General features: G+C 46.3%; 2 protein-coding genes across 3 annotated transcripts in view; one reads left to right on the top strand and one right to left on the bottom strand.

The window, feature by feature from the left end:
* The window catches only part of LOC135390078 (complement factor H-like), a 30329-nt gene extending 24318 nt beyond the window's left edge, over nucleotides 1-6011 (top strand). The window contains exons 3-6 of one of the 2 annotated variants that reach the window (XM_064620089.1): nucleotides 2523-2741; nucleotides 3362-3568; nucleotides 4394-4600; nucleotides 5044-6011. In XM_064620089.1, coding sequence (XP_064476159.1) covers nucleotides 2523-2741; nucleotides 3362-3568; nucleotides 4394-4600; nucleotides 5044-5117 — 707 coding nt within the window. In that variant the 3' untranslated portion in view covers nucleotides 5118-6011. Of the gene's footprint in view, nucleotides 1-2522; nucleotides 2742-3361; nucleotides 3569-4393; nucleotides 4601-5040 lie in introns of both variants that reach the window. The other variant, XM_064620088.1, reaches the window with a different exon arrangement.
* Nucleotides 6012-13490: 7479 nt separating this feature from the next.
* LOC135388318 (uncharacterized) lies at nucleotides 13491-17320 on the bottom strand. Its single transcript, XM_064617795.1, has 2 exons — nucleotides 17222-17320; nucleotides 13491-14789 (listed from the first exon to the last, which is right to left on the bottom strand). Exons 1-2 carry the CDS (start codon nucleotides 17279-17281, stop codon nucleotides 13884-13886), a joined length of 966 nt encoding a protein of 321 aa, XP_064473865.1. The 5' UTR covers nucleotides 17282-17320; the 3' UTR covers nucleotides 13491-13883.
* Nucleotides 17321-21745: the final 4425 nt, after the last annotated feature.

Genomic DNA, 21745 nt, shown 5'->3' with positions numbered 1-21745 from the left:
CAAATGACCCGCTTCGTTGGGAGATTTTTCTCTAAAAGGTATCTACTGAAGGTCGCAGAAGGGGTAGTACCCATTTTAATGCCGACGGCGCCCTGCTTTAGAAGTTAGCGTTTTTCACGAAACTCATTAGAATTTTTATTTAAATAATGAGCGCCTCCCGCTCATTCACGCGGTGCGCATCTTGTAGGCGGTATTAGACAGATACTTGTAAAAAAGAAAGTTATTCGATTGGTGCAGCGGTTCGCGAATTATTTAGCCCGGGGATTTAACTGAAACACCCGGTATAGTCTTCGCCCATCGCCGCCCGCGTTCCGCACCGACAGCTAGCGTTGTTACGCCACGTTTATTCATCCTACCGGGATCATAGTCTGACGCGATTCGGCGCACGCAGCGCAACGAAAACACTACCGTAGATCTTCAAATTTCGTAGTGGGAAAGCAGTCATATCTGGCAACTGTACCCGGGGGAATCTGACTAAAGCCAGTCCGTGTTCCCATCGTTGGCACTGTTATGTTTATACTACTGTACGGTTGGTACCCCAAATATGGACTATTATGTCCATATATGGACCATATTGAATAAGAAAGTCACACGTCTTCCCAGCTGTTCTCCCTCTTTTGTTTGTCTCTGTAGTCCATCCGTCGTGTATTACATAGGCATGGATTCGATTAACGACTTAACGACTTCGATTAAAATCTCAATGAGAGACGCCATGTTGGGAAATACAAGCCCACCGGAGGTAAAGGCTGGTTTAGAGTCCGACGTAGTCTTCGCCCATCGCCGCCCGCGTTCCGCTCCGACAGTGCTAGGCCACGCTTCCTCATCCTACCGGGATCATAGTCTGACGCGATTCGGCGCAGCGCAACGAAAATACTACCGGAGATTTTCACATTTCGTATAGTGGGAAAGCAGTCATATCTGGCAACTGTACCCACGTGTTGGAATCCGATTACAGACAATCGTTGGTACTCTTATGTTTACACTACTGTAATATGGTTGGAACACTCAAACATGGACACAGAATTGAAGAAGAAAGTCACACGTCTTCCCAGCTGTTCTCCTCCTTTTGCTTCTCTCTATAGTCCATCCATCGTGTATTACATAGGCAAGGATGTTCTCTAACAGCGTCGATCAAAAGCTCAATGGGCGACGTCGGGTTGGGAAATGCGAGTCCGCTTGAGCCCACGCCGTGCACAGCTCGCTGGCCACCGCCATGTGTAGAGCAGTGCTCTATAGTCCCCCGACGGCGGCTGATGTTCGACTCTGCGTCTTCGGACGTCGCAGTATAAATACGTCCTGATCCTCTGTTAGTCCGCCGGGGTGGTGGTGCTGAGCGTTTCTTCCGGAGCATGACCATCCCATGCACATCTACCTCTAGTGGATCAAGTAGCACTGAAAATGTTTTCTTGGTGGTATCTTATGGCAGAACGTTTATGGGCCGCCGTAACGAATACGAAGCGGCATGAGGTTCCCCGCCATTGGCACATTTCGGTTTTCGCTGCGCCGTGCACACGCAGAGAGTGTGCGGCTCAGAGCAGATCTCGCCAGGTGGAAGCATTGTGTCGGACCACGTACACATGTACCTTATGCTCTGGGAACCAGAGATGGATCCATCGTCATTGTAGATGCGTCGAATTTGACGATGAACCGTTACGACCCCCTTATATTCCGAATATAGGAGGCGAGATACTCGTTCGTACATTCAAGAGGAACATTTATATTCTCTTCGTGTTTCAAATAGCTTGTAGAATGCTATTTTATGGCCGCAAACTTAGAATCCTACCAGGAAAAGGAAGTGAAGAAAACAGCAAGCGTACAGAACAGGGCAATGATATGCAGGAAGTCCAGCAGTGAAGCCTTCTTTAATATTCGAAGCTTTCATGTAGTATACTCTGCACTTCTTCAGGTGCGAAACCTTTGTACAAGTCGCACAAATATATACAAGGAGTGTTCCACGTGAACAGTAAATAGCGAGAGGGAAAAGAGAGAGAACAAGACGCACATTTCCTTTTTTTTTCTTCTTCTTCTTCTTTTCGTTGTTATCTTTTCCCTCTAGCCATTTACTGTTCACGCGGGACCTTCCTTGTACATATTTGGGCAGCTTGTACAAAAATTTTGCAGCTGAACAAATATACGTGGACTACTACATAAAAGCTTGTGAACATTAAAGAAGGTTTCACTGTTGGATTCCTTGCATATCAATGCTACCAGGACCAAAATAATCCAATAATTCACGTCCGCGCTGAGCTACCGCGTTAATGGGAATAGGAAAATCTATAATGCAAACAAAACTATCTAAAATTCAGTAATTTGAGAATGCTCTACTCAATATATGTGCAAGTCTGAATATGAGGCACAGGTTAAGGGTCAGGGTAAGGGAAACGTCACATCTAAGGCTGCACGTAGGTAATGTCCAAATAGTTGTGGCCTGAATCAAACGGATCCCAGTGGAAGAGACACGCCTTAAGATTACATGCTGATCCAGATCCTAAACTGATCCTACAGCTATCACACTCTTACAGGTTGCTCCAGACGGGACGTCTCGTCGGATCATGATCCACAGGAAGCAAATGCCAGCACAAACTTGCCACTTCCTCTTCATGACACTCTAAAAGTCAAGTGTAAGCACAATATGGTGCCTAATTACAGAACAATAACCTGCGCTGTTGTCGATGGCCGACCTGAGTGGTTTGCGGGTCCTGACGACCATCGAGTCCAGGTGTCCGAAGTTGCATGCGTCGGTGAGCCATAGCTTGTATGTCTTTTAAGTTGTTTCTTTTTCTGCCATGTGTATGTATGTGTGTCGACCAGGGTTGCGGAGTTGCCACTCCGGAGTTGGAATGATTCCGGAATGATTCCAGATTTAGCAGAGCCCGGAATGGAACTGGAATGGAATGGCGCAAACTGTCCTATAGGAATGGGAATGGAATGGTCTGGGTGCCCCGGTGGCAATTTTGGTTTCAACGTGCTGGTTTCTGCCCTCGCACCCTTTGCAACCGCACCTGCACACGGTCAAGAGTGAAATAACCTCGTCTTTGTGCTTTTTTCCGTGCTTGGAAATGTCAGTCTCCTCTAGCACAGCTGGGCTTGCTAGTATGGTTACCGGTCCTTTTCTTTTATTGAGGGAATTAACGGAATGGAATTGGGTTGCCATGCCATTCCAGGAGTGGGAACTGACCATACATTTTCATTCCGAGGAATTGAAAGGAATTGAATTATCGCAAATTTCCATTCCTCGGAATGGAATTGGAACGGAATGGAAGACCCCATTCCGGAACTCTGGTGTTGACCTCTTGGAGAGCTTTTTGTGCGTACCTACGGCGAAGCACATTGTTATATCTCACCGTGCGTCTCTTCATAGCAAGATGTCCCGCCACAGTCCCACAATACCTGGAAGTGTCGGACATGGAGCCTTCGCATGCTGCATTTATCGACAAGGCGGCCGGCGAATCTGTCTTAAACTTTTGCAATAAAGGCTTCAAGTCTTTCGGATCATACCGTTGCAGGGAGGCAGACAACGAAACAGCCGATTGGGAAAAAGATGACAGCGTTCAACCACAATGCAAAGGTAAGGACGTTCCCCACTTTGCCCTCTCATATGCAAAGCATTCCAAGCGGAAGCAATTAGTGGAAAGCGACACCGGAGGCAGTTGGACATGACATTGTTGTAGATAGTAAGCACGTTTGAAAATCGAGTGCGCTGCTATGATGTCTATACCCATAGACAAATGTCGCTGCAAGGTGTGCAACAGCGTTCGTGCCCACTAACTCTAAGAAAAAAATGAGTAGTTTTACTCCTTTTGGGGACTAAACGCATTGCCACAAAAAATAGTCCCTTTCGTGAGTAAATGCACGGGAGTAAATGTACGTCACAGAGTGGAGATTGCATTTCACGCTCTGTTCTAAGAGTCCTAGGTACGTAATTGGTGTGCATGTATGAAACTACTTTGAGTCAAACCGTCAACCGTGATGCATCGAGTGATATAAAATCTTGCGGCATATAGGGCACAATTTCTGAAGAAAGAAGCGCTAAGTAGGCTGAGTTATACAGCCTTAAGCTACCAAATTGACAAAGAGCACATATTTACGTAGACTGTTGGATTCGGAAGACCATTTGCGAAGTTCAGTGACAATTTGCAGTCCTGGGGAGTAAATGTCGGGGTTAGGGGACTAAAATGGAGAGTAATCGCAGTCTAGGGGTCTAGAAGCTGCAATTACTCCCCCCCCCCCATTTTGCTCCTTTTTCCCTTAGAGTGCATGGTACTAAATTTATAGTGGCTCACGTTCAAGATTTTGAGCTACGGCGATGATGCTAGATGCTACTGAGGGTTGCAATATGAAAAATTTGGAACTTCGAAATACTGTAGCACTTTCTTTGCAATATTCCTTACAGCACTTTGCCCTCTGAGAGTGCCAGATAACATTCAAGTGCCCCACATGAACCCTTCACACGATGCATTCTATAACAAGGCAGCTGGTGAATCCGTTATCCAATTCTGCAAGCGTGGGTTCGGGTCCTTGGGCAGGTATAACTGTAAGAAGATCGACGACAAGAAAGTTGGTTGGGAGAAGGACAAAGAATATCCACCGCACTGCAAAGGTATGACCCACGCAAAACTATAGAGGCTAAAGGAAGTCAATAAAGCACATTTTTGCAGCAGCGGACAACAGTTAGCAAATTTAGGTGCCTGCGTCAGTACGCAGTCAGTCATACAAAAATGGGGTGAAGCAAAGCAAGTGAAAGTAATTGCTGAAACAAAAGCCCCCCTATCAAGCAAATCAAACAATGACTTCAAATTATGTGACACCCTGCTATAAAAGGGTAGAAAAATAATTTTTAGCTGCAGCAGTTCCTTTGATCGAAACTCGAAATTGTGAAAACACGCAGTGCCTAATTAACTTACGTTTGTAAACCGCTTGAAAGACCCTATTCACTTTGATCAATAATCTGTTCACTCCATTTCCTAAGGCGTACTGTAACAGACGAGACACGAAAGAGAGTTTGCAGCCTGATAAGCAATGTTGCGTGCTTTGTTTCAGCAGCGAACTCTGCTAGCGCTGTCCACCAGCAGTTCCTCATCACCCTCATAGTCCTACTGCCATGGCGTGTTTCGTGAGACATGACTATGACACATAGGGCCAAAATATTCGTATCATCGCTGCATTCGTATAGGGCTGCTGCGCAGCCCGACTACAAGACATTACACTGATAACCAGGAACGCAAGAAACCAAGAGCCAGATCAAAAGACATGGACGCCGAGCGGATCTACGTACCAGACTCCCAACTGTTTCTGACTCAATGAACAGCATTCACGAACTGGTCACAAGAAAGCCAATGCGTGTCCCTGCCAGGATCACAATCTGTGGGCATTCGGCTGAGATATGATCGGCATGGCCTTCTTGTGGCATATTGTGATTCCAGTAGCGCCAATAGCTATCGTCCAGGAAAGTAGTGGACAACGAGTCAACCCTTGAAACTGTCGTGTTCGCATGATACCTTTTCACTGACACATCCACACAGCATACTTGCGCTGTGGTAAGGAGAAAGCAGGTTCTCTATTTCCTACAACCGATATCATTCCAGCAAGGAAACTGTAGTGATTTACGTCCCAAGAGGGCCGAAGTGGGACGAAAAATCTTGCAAGTGGGACATTCCAGCCGAAACCAGCCAGAGGTGTAGCTCAACCCCCTAATGCTTCCTGGGTGACTCTGGGCTCCCGGACTGCCTCTGAGCGATCGTGCACTCATGCCCCCTGCTGCCCACGTGCCGCTTGCGTCTTTTTCCTTTCCTGTTTCTGTTTTCTTTTTCTCCTTTTTTTCTGTTCTTTTTTTTTTTACAAGCAGTAGCAAGTCGACCTCCGTCTGGATCACCTTTCCTTTTTGCCTGCCTTTTTTTTTTTTTCGTAATAAAGATATTCCCCCACCCCCTTAGAGTCGCTGAAAAAAAGGAAGAAAAAGAGTGTGTATTCCCTCATGGGTGTGTATGCAGGATATAAACTTTTTTCTCTCGTGATTTTGTTTTCTTGAGCATTGGGGGCGCCTCGAACTTGGCCCAAACATGAAAAAGTGTTGTCCGTTCCACTCGTGCTTCTGACACATAGACGGCATGTCTGCGCTTTCTTTATCTGGTGTTAGAGGGGAAGGGTTCATCTAGATTCCCGAAGGTCATATGGAATGAGAACAAATCCGGTGACGTCGTAAGAGCTCAAGAACGGAGCAGGTTTTGAGCCAAGTTCACGATAATTTTTTGCAAGTTAGCATTCTTTCAGGAGCCCGAGATTATTTGTGCTCATAAACTACTGTATTGGAGATTCACTTCTCGTAAAAATGTGAAGCTGATCTATATTAATTGTGTGATTAGGCAACCGAGAATATCAACTATTTGTAATAGCTGACACTTTTCAGATAGTATTTTCACATACCTGAGGTCGTCTAGGAAGTGAAAGAAGTCGTGCTATTTGTAGAACACATCCTCTTCTCTAAGATATTGAAAATCTATAGTTTTTTTGTTTTGTTTTTCTTAAACGAGAGAGAGAAAAAATTCGTCATCATACTCTGCCTCAGGTCTTTCGTTAGTTGAGGTTGTCTAGGAAGTAAAATAGATGTACCTTTGTGGAAGATACCCTCTCTCATAACATTTTGAAAGTTTACATATGTATCTTTTCAAAAGCAAGAAAAAAAAATTGTCAGCGCATTCATATCCCGTCTGTAAGGTGCCATTATCACCCTCTGAAGGAGGTTCGCCTTCTACTGTTAGCTCTACCGCGAGTACTCACAACCGCTTCTTCGTAGCAGCTTTGTTGTCGTTTCTGGTTGCCTGACTCATGAGCAATGACTATGTTACGGTACACACTATTCGTAATTTCATTGAACAGTGTCCCAGAAATATACTACCTGTCTGATTGCGCGTCGCAACAGGAAAACAGAAAATCCAAATTTTACTAACCTTTTCCCTCACAAGCATCACTTTGGCATAATACGTAGCACTTTTTTGCCTCATCCCGTGGTAAAGGGCAATTTGACGGCGTTAGCAGTACAATTTAAAAGGTTGGCAGCTATAGGGCTAACAAGCAGCGCCCCTATTGAATGCAGACATTGTGACACCTGCGCAGCCGTTCATCTTGGTAAAAGAAAGCTTGAAGAGAGTGCATGCGTTATGACTCACCGCCGAAGACACACGGTTGGAGAATGAATTACTGAATGTGAAACACAATAAGGGTGCTCCATCCGGGGCACCAGGAGGTACTGTTCAGCTATATGCAGCAAAAACGTCCGTTTCCAGTGAAAGAAAGGCAGCGCGCATATAGCTACTTTTCTTTCTTTCTTTCTTTCTTTCTTTCTTTCTTTCATTCTTTCTTTCTTTCTTTCTTTCCTTCTTTGCTTTCTGTTGTGGCAGAAGTGCCGGAGAGACCATAACAAATGGTTTCCAAAGACTGTTACGACTGTTAGACTGTTCTGACGTGCTCTGAATCAATAGCAATGGCCAGCTGGCGCAGTAACATCCACAGAAAACAGTGGAAGAAAGATGATGATAATGGTACCTCACGCAGCGGACGCAAATGTGCTGACGAGACGAAGTTTTTTTCCCGTTCAAGAATACATACACTCTTAGAAACGAACTTCACCGCATAGCACGCTTCTAGCCAACCATAATCTCGAATGATAGCGTCATATGCCCTGATTTGTTGAAAACGGGAGGCGTATAGGTGTCACAAAAAAGGCGTACGCCTCCCGTTCTCTCAGATAACGATGTCATTCGAGATTATGGTTGGCCAAAAGCGTGCTATGCGGTGATGTTCATTTTTAAGAGTGTACGCCAGCAGATTTTTAATATGTTATTGGAGACGGGTCCGTTCTTGAAATGGTGTGATTGTTTCACTTCTCAGATGACTTCAGGTATGTGAAAACAATCATAAATGACAACGAATCTGTTACGAAGCAGCGCCTGAGAGTGTTAAATTGGCAGAACTTGTCAGAACAGCAGAAGGCAAAATTCGTCCAAAGGGTGACAATAGTGCCTTACAGACGGGATTTTTCCCGTCTGTAAGGTCACGAAGGCGCTGACAAATCTTTTTCTCGCGTAAGAACAAATATATCTGTAATTTCAAAATGATAAAGGAGAGGGTCTCTTTTCACAGGAGAGGGTCACCTAGGGCATCAGTTTATACTTCCTGGACGACCTCAACTAACGGATGACCAGCAGCGGAGTATGGTGACGATTTTTTTTCTCTCTCTCGTTTAAGGAGAACAAACACCTGAAGATGTTCAATATATTATCGAGGAGAATCATTTTTACAAATGACACGACTTCTTTCACTTCCAAGACGACCTCAGGTATGTGAAAATACTATCTGAAAAGTGTCATTTTTTACGAATGGACGATATTCTCGGTCACTTTGTTAAACAATGAATATAGATCACCTTCATATCTGTACGTGAGGCGAATCTCCATACAGTAGTTTATGAACATATATAATCTCGGGCTCGTAAGAGAATGCTAACTTGCGAAAACATTACACTCAAAAATCAGAACTTCACCCCATAGCACGCTCTGCGCCAACCATTGCTACGAATGATACACTCTAAAGAATGAACTTCACCGCATAGCACGCTTCTAGCCAACCAACATCTCGAATGATATCGTTACCTGCCTTGATTTGTTGAAAACGGTGGGCGTACGCCCTTTTGTTGTCACAGAAAAGGCGTACGCCTCCCGTTTTCAACAAATCAGGGCAGATAACAATATCATTCGAGATGTTGGTTGGCTAGGAGCTTGCCATGCGGTGAAGTTCATTTTTAAGAGTGTAGGATTATCGCTTCTGATTCGAAGAGACAGGGAGGCGTACGCCTTTTTGTGTCAATTATCATATATCCAAATTGACACAAAAAGGCGTACGCGCGACTCTCTCTTTCGAATCAGAAGCGATAAGCCAATCATTCGTGGCAATGGTTGGTGCAGAGTGTGCTATGCGGGGAAGTTCTGGTTCTTTTGTGTGGGAGAGATTTACTAGACGGATTTCACATGGTACTATACAACAAGCACAACACGCACATAACATACACAACACAAGATCAACGATACAGGGCGATGCAAATTGCGGATATTAACAATGAGAGGCGATGAGTGAGTTCTGGTTCTAAAGCGTATCGTACGCCTTATACTTGGCCCAACGCGCTCCGTTCTTGAGCGCTCACGACGTTACCAGATTTGTTCTCGTTCCATTTGCTCTTCGGGAAGCTAGGTGGACCCTTCCCCTCTAACACCAGGCAAAGAAAGCGCAGACATGCCGTGTGTATGTGTCAGAAGGACGCGCGGAACGGACAACACTTTTTTCGTGTTCGAGCCAAGTTCGAGGCCCCCAATGCTCAAGAAAACAAAATCACGAGAAAAAAAGTTTATATCCTACATACACATCCATAAGGGAATGCATACAATTATTATTATTATTATTTTTTTTCCCAGGTAAGATCCCAGACCTGTCCACTTGAGGACGCCTCAGACTTCTTTCTCGGGGAGTACACTCTTAAAAATGAACTTCACCACATAGCACGCTCCTAGCCAACCATCAACCCGAATGACAACGTTCTCGCCCCTGATTTGTTGAAAACGGGAGGGGGAGCCTATTTTGTGCCATGCATAATGGCACAAAATAGGCTCCTCCTCCCGTTTTCAACAAATCTAGGGCGAGAACGTTGTCATTCGGGGGTGATGGTTGGCTAGGAGCGTGCTATGTGGTGAAGTTCATTTTTAAGAGTGTATGCTCTTAAAAATAAACGTCACCACATAGCACGCTCCTAGCCAAGCCAACCATCATCCCGAGTGACATTGATCGTCCTTTCCCTTCATTTGCTGAAAACTGGGGGCGCACGCCATTTTTGTGACATTATGATGTTCATAATTGCCATAAAAATGGCGCACGCCCCCGTTTTCATTTAAATGAAGGGAGAGAATGTTGTCATTCGAGATTATGGTTGGCTATAGGAACAAGCGATGCGGTGAAGCTCTGTTTTTAGGGTACTACTGTGCCGATCGCGCGAAATTCTGGCGGCAGCAGTCAACGTTACCGGCAAAGTGTATGGCAAGTCCGGGCTTGCCTCCCAATCTCCTCGGATGCCGCAGATATTCAACGTTTTATGAACTGTACTAAGGTGAAGTTATAATGGTCACGATGATAAGAACTAGAAATATCCAGTTTTCAAATAAGAAATGGCACATTCTTAAAAATGAACTTCACCGCACAGCACGCTCCTGGCCAACCGTGATCTCGAATGATATCATTATCTGCCGTGATTTGTTGAAAACGGGAGGCGTACGCCTTTTTTGTGACAAATATGAACAGCAAAAATGTCACAAAAAAGGCGTACGCCTCCCGTTTTCAACAAATCAGGGCAGATAACGATATTATTCGAGATCACGGTTGGCTAGGAGCGTGCTGTGCGGTGAATTTCATTTTTAAGAGTGCACCTTCAATCGCAAAGTACGGATGTCTCTGCACATACACTCTTAAAAATGAAGTTCACCTCATAGCACACTCCTAGCCAACCATTATCCAGAATGATATCGTTATCTGCCGAGAGGCGTACGAGAGGCGTACGCCTTTTTTGTGACACTTATGCTGTTCACAATTGTCACAAAAAAGGCGTACGCCTCCCGTTTTCAACAAATCATGGCAGATAACGATATCATCCGAGATAATGGTTGGCTAAGAGCGTGCTATGCGGGGAAGTTCATTTCTTGGCAAATAGTACGAAGACAGTATTTTACCCTGCCAAAATGACTGTTCCTGACCTTAAGTACCTCAATCTCCGAGCCGTGCGACGTCGGGCACAGAGAAGAGTAATAAGAACCGGGCTAGAGGTCGACTGGATCTCGTACAAGCTAATCTCGGCTGCACATAGAAGCCACGTATTAAAACTGAGGCGCACACAGTGGAAGCAGTTTAGTGAGTCCCTTAATGCTCACACCCCTGTCACAAAAGTATGGAGTACACTGAGAGTCATTGAATGCCTCCCTCAGCCGTCAAACCCGCTGGTCACGCTACGCTCTCCGTTTCATACAAAAGAGAGCCTAAGGATCTCGCAGAAGAGTTTGCCACAGAACTAGCGCAAGTGGCCAGCTGCAATGATCCTGCTCCATCGCTTAGGGTCTCAGCTTCCGGTGGTTCCCCAACAGATGATGACATTAGCATGACTGAGCTACAAGAAGCTGTCAAGGGCTTAAAACGACGCAGCGCCATTGGACCAGACGGAATATCGAATCAGGCCCTGAAGAACCTAGGCGACGAACAACTTATCTCTCTCCTCCAGCTATTCAACAAGGTCTGGTGTTCGGGAAGCATACCCCCTGATTGGAAACACGCCCGTGTCATCCCTATATTAAAGAAGGGCAGACCGCTGGTTGGCTGAATGGCTGAACCTCGAGCGTCTCCATCGAGCCGGTATACGGTGGCCTACCCAGCTTTTCCAGCATTACCTATACCTATCTGGAGTCCAAGGAAAAGCCCGTCAACGTCCATTCAAAACTCAGAGGGCTCCAGTTCATAGACAACGCAACATTTCTGGGCAAGAAACAACTCCCCACCGGTCTTCAAGACAACCTCACCACGTCCCTAGGCCGCCTGGCTAGGTCGCACGCCAATTGCGCCCTGCGGTACGATGAATGAATCTTACGACCTGCTACTCCATGGCGTGAAGTAATGCCCAATATCTCGTTGCCCATTCCAGGGTTAAGAAAGAAGGGCGAATCCAGCTCACTGGAAGCCAAGGCAGCTGCTGAGGTCCTAATTAGTGACACTTTTCACGCTCACACTCTGGTGTTCACAGACGGCTCTGTTGACGCAGAGTGTAGGAGCGCTACTTCCTCCTTTTATATCACATCATTAAATATGGCATGGCAAGGAAAATCAGTTCGATACACAATATGCTCGACGACGGCTGAGCTTCTGGCAACATTACATGCAGCAGCTGCGGTACAGGTCAAGGGAATCACCAAGGTTGTCACCCTCACGGACTCACGTAGCGCCCCACATGCAATAGGATTCTAGCCCTGTGTATCAGAACGCCATGTGCCCAACACAAGACAATCGGTGGAGACATCTCCCTGCAATGGATCCCCTCCCACGTCGGCATTAGTGGCAACGAAAAAGCGGACCAACTAGCACCTGCTGCACACCACAGCACTAGCCATAGTTTGCCAACCCCGGGAGACAGCGACAGAAAATTAGTCAGTCAATGAGATAGTTCTTATGCAGCGCCCTGGGATCCGGGACATCCTGGAAAATCATCAACTTGATTTCCCGCAGTCAACAAACTCTACTCTTCAGGTTGCGAACGAGAAGTGCTTTCACTAAATCACAATTATTCAAGATTGTCTCTCTAGACAACGCAAACTACATACATTGTCAGTAAATTGAAACTATCGAGCACATCCTACTGCATTGCTGTGCATATGCTTCGGTGCCAGAGAAATACCTTGGCCATTGCGGGAACGGTACGGTGGATGATGTCCTACATCCCAAAGGCTCTTTCACGGAAAGACCGACTCCAAAATTCGCAGCCTCGTCGACTCTCTCCGGGAACCTGGCCTCGCTCAGAGGCTATAAGTACTGCTCAGACATCTCGGCAACTCTGCAGTGACAGCCCTAAATCTTAAATTTCGGCCATCAGCATTCCTTCAGCTGTTATCACACCATATCACCTCATCCTGGCTACAGTCGTGACGCAGCCCACATACGTGAGGCCAACAACGGCAAGCCGGTTCGTCACCACCACCACCACCTCATTTCTAAGAGTGTAAGCCATTGTCGCGGCACTTTCATAATGCCTTGAGCCATATCTATACCGGAAGTTGGCGCCTGTGCAGGCTTCACCTTTCCCAGATCGAGCTGGTGGGCGGGCTTGTTATTGGTCTTTGGAGCAGAACTCGTTTAGGGCTCGCTGGAATAAAATTCAATCGTGCCCTTTCCGCTGTTTAATGTTTATACATTTGGAGTATTATGTGAATGCTTAGGTCAGGTTCATGATAGATCACCATGTCATACATCGATGAAGATGAGTGAGCTTGAATGTGGAAGAGATGGAAGAGATTTAATACGAAGGTTCTTTCGTGTTCAACGTGCTTATTGGTTCTGTACTCCCTTTTCCTACACACACAATTTTGCGCCGTACGGTGTTACATTGAAATACCTCTATCTCTAGTCTGTTAACTGGTTTATATGGCAAAAGTAGGACAGGTTGGCACGCATTCACTGTGAAAGCGACGATCGAGACACAAGGACAAGGAGACCATTGCAAACAACATGTGTTTCTGCACGTGTCTCTGTCTGTATAGATCGACGCCCTTCCAATCAGTATTGGCAGTCCCTACATGCTTAGTTATACAGTATGCAGTAAATAAAAGATGTTTCACTCATGAGGGGCACTGCTACTCTGTGCTACGACGTCACAGGCTTGCCGCATCATGTAGATTCGTAACTATTTGACAAAAATATTTTGTCGATCAGTCTTTAATAAGTTCAACGAAACTTACAGCATTCCTTCCAAGTTGTCGCGGCAATACACTTTCCACTGTTTCATTTCTGACCACAGTCAATGCTCAATGAACCCACTCTCTCATAACAGCAGAGGCATTCGTAGTACGGCACAATTGTAGATACACATATGGCACTCTCTTCACATTTCAAGTAACACGAGTTGTTTCTATATTTTACATTTTTATTTTGATTCTTCCCTTTCATACGCGAACAAGCTTTGCTAAAACACACGAACAATAAATATATTTCACGCTTTTGTTCTCTGGCAAGTCCACTTATTTAACTCCTCCAAACGAAGGTGTAGACATCATAACGACGACTCGGCCAGATTTCTCTGTCAGGTGCACTCCTCATGGATGAGCAGTCTCGTGCCCAAAGTGGTGCACCTCAGGATGGTGGGCAAGGTAGTCACCGTCGAGACCGGCGTACTGCCTCAGGGAGTGGGTGTTCCTCACCTGGTAGGACCTGGAGTACGGGCGACCGTAGAGAGAAGCAGAACCGTAGAGACCGGAACCGTAAAGACCGGTTCCGTAGCCAGCACCGTAAACGCCACCATATCCAGCACCGTAGAGGCCATAGCCACCACCGTACAGACCGCCGTAGCCAGCTCCGTAAAGACCACTGTAAAGACCACGACCGTAGAGGGCTCCGCCGGAGAGACTGGTGCGGTAGAGGCCGGTGCCGTAGAGGCCGCCGGTAAGGCCTGTACCGTAGAGGGCTCCGCTAGAAAGACCGTGGCCGTACAGGGCTCCACCGTAAAGACCACCGCCGTAAAGACCACCGCCGTAAAGACCACCGCCGTAGAGGGCACCGCCGTACAGACCAGCGCCGTAGAGGCCATGACCACCAACAACAGCAGCTGCAGGAGTGTGGGCAACGACGCCTCCGACACCGTGAGAGACGACACCTCCAACGCCGTGAGAGACTACACCTCCAACACCGTGAGCAGCGACTCCACCGAGTCCAACTCCATAGCCTCCGTGAGCGAGAACCTGAGCAACGGACGGAGCGTGCGCGTTCACGGCAGCGAAGCCTGTGGAACCGAATCCGAAGCGGCCAGGCTCCTGGTGAACGTAAGCACCGCGGCCATCGTCACTGGGGTAGACGTTGAGGTTATGGCGGACATGGGTCTGGGTAGATCCACCACCACCATAGTGGGAAACGGTGTGGTGATATCCTTCAGTTTCTGGGTGGAGCCCAGCGCCGTTGACGAGGGCCGCTGTAGCCAGCAGGCAGCTCACAAGCAGAGCATGCATCTGAAAGCAGAACGTTAACAGAGCCTTTGTCACCTCGTTGTACCACAGCTCGTTGGGGTGAAAAATCACTGAGCTTTCATGCAGAATCTGCCCTGCTTGAGAGTCTCAGAAGGCGCACACCCCGCGTCGAAGCTTATTCTATTACATTACAGTTATTCGAGGATGTTCGATTTTGAATGTTTTCTTGTTGTTTTCTTTTTTTACTTTGGAATAGCTTCTATAGCTAGACTGTGCTTATGTTTGGGAACCCTAGTTGTGATGAAAACAAAAAAACAACAACACGAAAGACAGCATGCATATTTGAGGAACACAACAAAGCACAAGCATAGATTGCACGGAGATGACGTTCAAACAGTGATATGCCGCCATGAAGCAATATAGGCAAAAGTATACTCTATGCTACCAAAATTTTCAACAGTGGTTGTATAAGGCCGAAGCGGCGGCTGCATTTGCAATGCATCTGAGCGAAGGCGCAAACCACGTCGAAAATGTACGTACGCAAGCAGCCGTATATTGCACAGCGGTGCAGCGGTTTCTTTGCTTTTATTGTGTCAAGACGAGTACGAGGGAAGTCGCGGCTACTCTGATCGTGCCTGGCAGAGCCGTAGAGACGGGGGGGGGGGGGGGGGGCAGCGCCCCGGGCGCCCTCGCCAGAGAGGACGACAGGCCCTGGTAGGTCGGTTGGACAGGATAAAGTGGGAACGAAGAAAATTTGAATTTACGATCTCGGCAGGGCAAATAAGCATTTTCATTTCTTTGTTTACAGTGCTTCTGACGCTAGTGGGAGAGGGAGGGGGCGATTCTGATTTGTCCTGCCCTGCGCGAAAACTTGCCTCGCTACGGCTCTGGTGCCTGGTACCCTTTCTTCTTTCTTTTTGCTGAATAGCAAGCCTACATACTTTTTGGCTGAGCTTTCCTCATTTTTTTTTGTCTGTTCTAATTAATATATCCCCCACGCCCCAGATAGGTTTTACACTCAGTCAGGGTTTGGTGTTTTACGAGGTAACGCGTTCGTGTGATCCTATCGATCATTTCCTCATCATTTGAGACGGCTTTAACGAGTAAGTTAACTTCGGGCGAGATTATAGTGTATGTATTATTGAAAATACCAATATTTGCGACGCAGTCACAAGCAACATATATAGATCACCGGCTTTGATTGCCGTGTCTTGTTGTCGTACACCGTGCACGCGACTTCTCGAATGCCAATTCCGATACTCGCGAAACAGCCTTAACTGGCACGAGCTATGGGATGGAGTATAGCTTATCATGACGAGACACCCAAATTGTCATGATAAATGTAAAGCGCTGATAATGTTGCAACTTGCACTGCTTATGAGGCGGCATCAAAAGCATTACTTTTTTGTAATTGCTTCCCGTTTTTGACCGACACGGTACACACTAAGCACGTTAAGAGGTATTTGGCTTAACTACAGCTGGCAGAACATGACAGTGCTAAGTTCTTTTTTTCTTTTTTTGCTAATACCGCTAACGAAACAACGACGCATAGAGAGTATGGAAGAGAACTGATACTAAACACGTTTTTACAATTTCCTTGCGGCAAGGGAGATGGGCATTGTGGTGTCGCCACTGTTCCCCTTCCCCCTTTCCTTTGTATGTAGGCCCTTGTCGCCTATTTCAAAGTTTAGTCCTGTTGAGGGCAGCGCTGACTGCCGAAACGCCGACCCCTAACTGTAAATCTATTTCTAGTACCCCCGCCCCCTTAATTATTAATGTAATAAAAGTAGCAATTGTTTTCAGTCCTTATACGGATTCCCAAGTATCTTCATTACTTGTAGTCTATATCTTATTCGCGTCCATCTGTACCCAGTTATCCGGTCATATATAAAGATATATACATATATGTATATAGGTTGAGGTAAAAAGGTTATCAAGCGGCCACGAAGTTTTACAGAAGTTGCAGAAAAAGACGCGGAAACAAATTTTACGGAAGTTACAAACACTAGTTTATTACGTAGGGTGACGTTAAAAAGTAAAATGTGCAAGGGGTCGACGTTTCGACAGTGTCTTCGTTAAGACAAAAGACAAACTATAGGACAAACAAAGTACAAACTATATATATTTGTAAAATAATAAGACGTGGACAACTGACTATAGGGAAGTTAACAAAAACTAGTTTATTTAGTGGAGAAGTCTACACGAAAACTACAACATGCTATGCGACATTTAAATAAACGGTTGACGTTTCGACAGTGGCACTGTCTTCGTCAGGACAACGTATATTCAACTTTCAGATATGTTCGCTGTTGCAAACACTGCTGGTAGCAGCAAACAATTACGCCCCGCGTGTTAGACCTCTGTGCATTTCTGCTTCATCTTCGTGCTCCCCAGTTTTCCCTCATCCTTACTTGCTACATTTAACTTGCATAACTCAGAACCTGAGCCACTCTCCCACCATTCTTCCGACTTACCATTCTGTGTTCTCGTTTGCCGCACAACCTCAATCCACCTCGCTCTTCAAACTGTCTCATTATATAAAGCTTTAGCTCGCTTTTATACCAGGATGCGAGGAGGCAAAGTAATACAAACTCGTCAGCTTATCTCGCCTAATGAATTCGCAGGAGATCACAGACAAGTTCGCTGTTTTGTGCACCGTTAGTTGCGAACCACAACACGTGCGCGTCTGCAAGGTAACGACGCGAGATGTCTGTCTATATGATCAATAGGAGGACGTCGTGTAGGTCACCCAGTTAACGTCACTGGCTTCTTTACTGGATGATTCCCGCATCGTCCGATCTGCCGAGTAGGGATCTTCGAAAGAGCGAAGTTACTTTCGGAATTGCGCAATAATGGCACAGCTGGGAGCTCTGTAGCTCTTTACACGTCTGCCTTTGATAACAATCCTGGGGCGTGCGTTATAAAAAGGAAGGACGTCCTTGTGCTGGGCTTGATATCAAGGAAGGAAGATGTTGGATAAGAAGATGGTGACGTCGCGCCTTTTTTTTTTTTTTCTTCTTCTTCTTCTTTCTCTCCCTGACGTGGGAAAATGCCTTTAAGATGCAATGGCGAATTCCATTCGAGAAGGTGGGTCAAAGGATTGCCCCGCAAAAAGTGCAAAAAATGTTCAAACATCGGGATCACACTCTAAAAGCAGAACCTCACCACCTAGCACGCTCCTAGCCAAGCGCCATTCCGAATGCCATCGTTCTGTCCCTTGGTTTGTTAAACACGGGAGGCGTACACCTTTTTGGGACTTATATCGGCACGGTCTACTTAGAAGTCGGCCCAGGACGCACATTTCCCCAGGGCGTCAGTCGTGACGTTGCCCACCTCTGCGTGAGGCCGACAACGGCGAGCGCTTTCACCACCACCACCTTGGGACATTTATGCAGTTTTGTTAATTGTCCCAAAAGGGCGCACGCCCCGCTCTTTCCACAAATCGTGAGTGATAACTTCTGTATCATTCTGTGCAACGGTTGGCCTTTACCGTGCTATGTGGTGAAGTCCAGTTTCCAGGGAGGTTTCCTAGGTTCGAATCCAGGCGCAGACTGTGCTGTCTCCCTCAGACGCTTAAACAGAAATGTCGGCGCAGTTCTCCGTGACCTAAGAGAGTGTTTTATAGATTCCGTTTTCACCGCTTCCGGTTTGGTGCCAAAACAAATGGTTTGGTGCTCTACGCCAACCACTGTGTCGATTGATACAGTTGTCGCTCCCGATTTGAGAAGAGAGAGGGTCGTATACGCCTTTTTTGCGGCACACCACATTGCCAGAAAAAGGCGTGCGCCTCCCGTTTTCAACAAATCAGGAAAGCGAAAGATATAATTCCGCATGGCAGCTGGTTCCGAGTGTCCTTAGTCGCGGAAGGGCCGGAAGTCTTCGTGGCACCGGAAGTTTTAGCGGGGGCTTGTTTATGTTTGCTCGAGAATGTTACGTATCACCCAGGACGTTCCCAGGACATACGACACCCCGTGTGACAGTCGTGACCTGAGCATGACCGACTACGGCGTGCAGTTCCATCATCACCATCAATACCAGGTGTTCTTTCGGGGGTGCAAGTCATGCGTGAAATGTCCCGTTGATGGCGGAGTGGCAAAACGTTTGCTCCAGCAGGCAATATACTTTTGACCCGCCAGGTTTGACTGGGGGCAACATGACCGCAGCGGGACGAGAGAGAGAACAGGCATACGCGCGACAAATGGAGGCCGTCATGTCGTTTTTTCCCGGACTTGTTGAAGTCTATAGGACATGTTGGGCTCGAGGTCTAGCACCTGCTGTGCTCTCGGAGCTTTTCCCTCTGTTTTCCCACAAACCCTCCAGCCAGTATTGGCAGAGTTCCCCCAGACACACCCACTGACCCTCTTTCACCCCTTCCTGGTTTGGACACTCTTGGCCGCTGTTGTTACACGATCCTAGCACAGAATAAGAAAGAAAAAGTATAGCGTCTTTGAAATCTCCTTGCAACAATATACAGCGATAATCCCGTTGTTCTCCTCATCATTGCAGCCCAACGCTCCGCTTCTCTTACCACTGGTTCTCACACTCAACAACAACATAGATGAATGGATGATGATGATGATGTGGGATGTTTCCCTGCGTTGAGAGCAGGACCCTACCCCATTCTCACACTCAAGATGTCCTTGAAATAATGTATTTCCAATGTATTTCTTCGTATTCGGCGAGTCAAACGCAGGCGGCGGCCATATACACACCCATTGTTATCAGCATAAGAATACCGCACCCAAAACCAGGGTCCGAGTAGTACTTGCTAGGATACATTGTGCTCCGAAGTTGCCTTATGGAGGATTGTAATGTGCTACAAATCTAAGTCCGATATGAACCACAGCCGCCGTAGCCAGAACTAGCCAGACCGTTCCACGGTCGGTGTAAAACGTTTCAACGTTCTACCCGAACAGTGAGAAGCACGACACACTGCCCAATGTTGTCTGAAATCGTCTTATTCATTCATTAAAAAGATGTCTCTTCGTTAACTTTACTTAGTAGAAACATTTGGAAACACTGAAAAACTCCGCCGGGCAACTCTGGGTCACAAGTCAGGATATGCTTTGGTCACCTGGTTTCACGATCACCGGTCACTTCTTTCAATTTGTGTCATTCAGAAAGAATTCAGCTGTATCTACCGAAGCCAGACAGCCGGCACAAATAGGTGAAGGGCAGGATAGGAAGAGGGCCAACATTGAACTTGATCCTGATCCTGTTGATCCTGTGCGAAGCAACACTGTTCTGAAGGATAATCGCGGTAACTATTTTCAACCATGCACTGCTCTCTCACCTGTATTCTATCGCTGTGCTTTTTCTCTTGTCGCGCTCGTTGATTCCCGACAAGATAAGGTTATTCTAATTCCTCTGCGCTCTATACTGGCGTAAACAAACCCTAACCTTGACATATAAGGTATCTCCGCATTCCATGTGAACTACATGTACACTAGCAGTAACGGTATTTGCCGATGCCGTTTGTTTCTTAATTGCAGCGCTTCTAGATTTGATTAGTAGATATGTGTGTAGGTTGTGGTCGGGCATGTTTTAATCAGAGCCAGTTCTCCAGTTAAACGTACACTCACCAAGAGAAAACTCAAAAGCCGTTTTGCTGTGCTTTCCATTCCTGGTCTTGAAGGCCGACTAGTCTAATGGAGAATCCGGGTGGTAATTTCGTGGTAATTTTTATTTATATTTATTTTTTTTATTTTTTTTGCCTGATCCCGAGCAGTCATGCTCGCTTGGTCAAAGTGCAGCAATCTCGCATGTTCGCTAGGCGCTTTCCGAGCGCCAAGAATTTGACAGTAGCACTTTTTTTTTGCCTGGTCTCGATACAAACGGGCAGTGGGTTGTCAAACTATATCCTGTGTCGTGACATCCGCATTGGTCCGCACGTCAAAGTTCACGTGGGTTAGCTGACGACGAAACCCGAAGTCGAGCGACCGCTATGCCCCTAGCAGTGATCCAAGCGACTAAAACCGCTAGATTCCTGGCACTCATGTTCGGGTGGCAACGGTCACGTGATCCAGCGCAGGCACCACACTAGCAATTTCCGAGCGCTAGGCAGTGTAGCCACGGAATGACCACCCGAATTCGTCATTACATTCTCTGCTACACTTCTCTGCTTGTACACCTGTAAATCTGTTGCAGTGGTTCTTCAAGACAATGTCGAAGGCAGTGCTCAGATAGGTGCTGTATAACTTTATTTTTAAGATGATGAATGGGGAGCTTTTTAATTTGCAATCATTGCTGTATAATTTGCTTTCCAGATACAGCACTGTCGTCGAAAGATTCGTCGAAAAAGCTTTGTTCACACACGTTGATTATTACATCGAGGATGTTCAGTGCCACAACTAAGCGTATTGATGCTTCCACATATTTGGATGTTGCAAAGTATTTGACTCTATTATGCATGGCGACTTAGGATGCTTAGAATGCTTCAGGGCAGACTTGTACGTATTTGGAGTATTGTATTTAAAATACTGTATTTTAAATACAATTTGCGGTATTTTGGTACTCTATATATACTCAATACTTTTTGTTTTGTGTATTTGTACTCTATTTAAAATACATTTTATGGTATTTTCTAGTCAATACTCTAATTACATATTTTAGATCTCCCTCTCGAACTTTCTGTGTCTCGTCTTTCCACTATCTTGCTTGTTCAGTGGAAATTCCCTGAATTCATCGGACTCGACCCGGACATTGGCCCTTCTTGGAAGTCTCCATTTAGAGATCTTGCCCCGTATGTTCTAATCCTTGGCGGGTGAGGGTTCTATTATGTGTGCCCTGACGTGGTAACGGCGAATTGTGACCTCTCCCAGCAGCCCTGCTAGAAGTTTGATTTGTTCTGGGTCACATATACTTAGTGGAGTTATATTATATCTCTTTGTCATCTTTTTGGGACTTGTGTTTAGATGACTGCTATCACACAGGGACGGCTTGCATAGTATGCGTGTTTTAGGTGATTCATGTCACATAGCGGCGACTCGCCGCATTGA

The sequence above is a fragment of the Ornithodoros turicata genome, chromosome 3, assembly GCF_037126465.1.
Source record: "Ornithodoros turicata isolate Travis chromosome 3, ASM3712646v1, whole genome shotgun sequence".
NCBI classification, from domain to species: domain Eukaryota; kingdom Metazoa; phylum Arthropoda; class Arachnida; order Ixodida; family Argasidae; genus Ornithodoros; species Ornithodoros turicata.
Note: the sequence above shows the minus strand (reverse complement) of the source record. Positions and strands in the feature narration are given on the sequence as shown.

What these genes read in the sequence shown, in the direction of transcription:
- LOC135388318 (XM_064617795.1), bottom strand. Translation starts at nt 17,281, where the DNA reads ATGAGACAGTTTGAAGAGCGAGGTGGATTGAGGTTGTGCGGCAAACGA. An exon ending in GCAAACGAGAACACAGAATG is followed by an intron (nt 14,790 to 17,221) that starts GTAAGTCGGAAG and finishes TTCTGCTTTCAG; the next exon opens with ATGCATGCTCTGCTTGTGAG.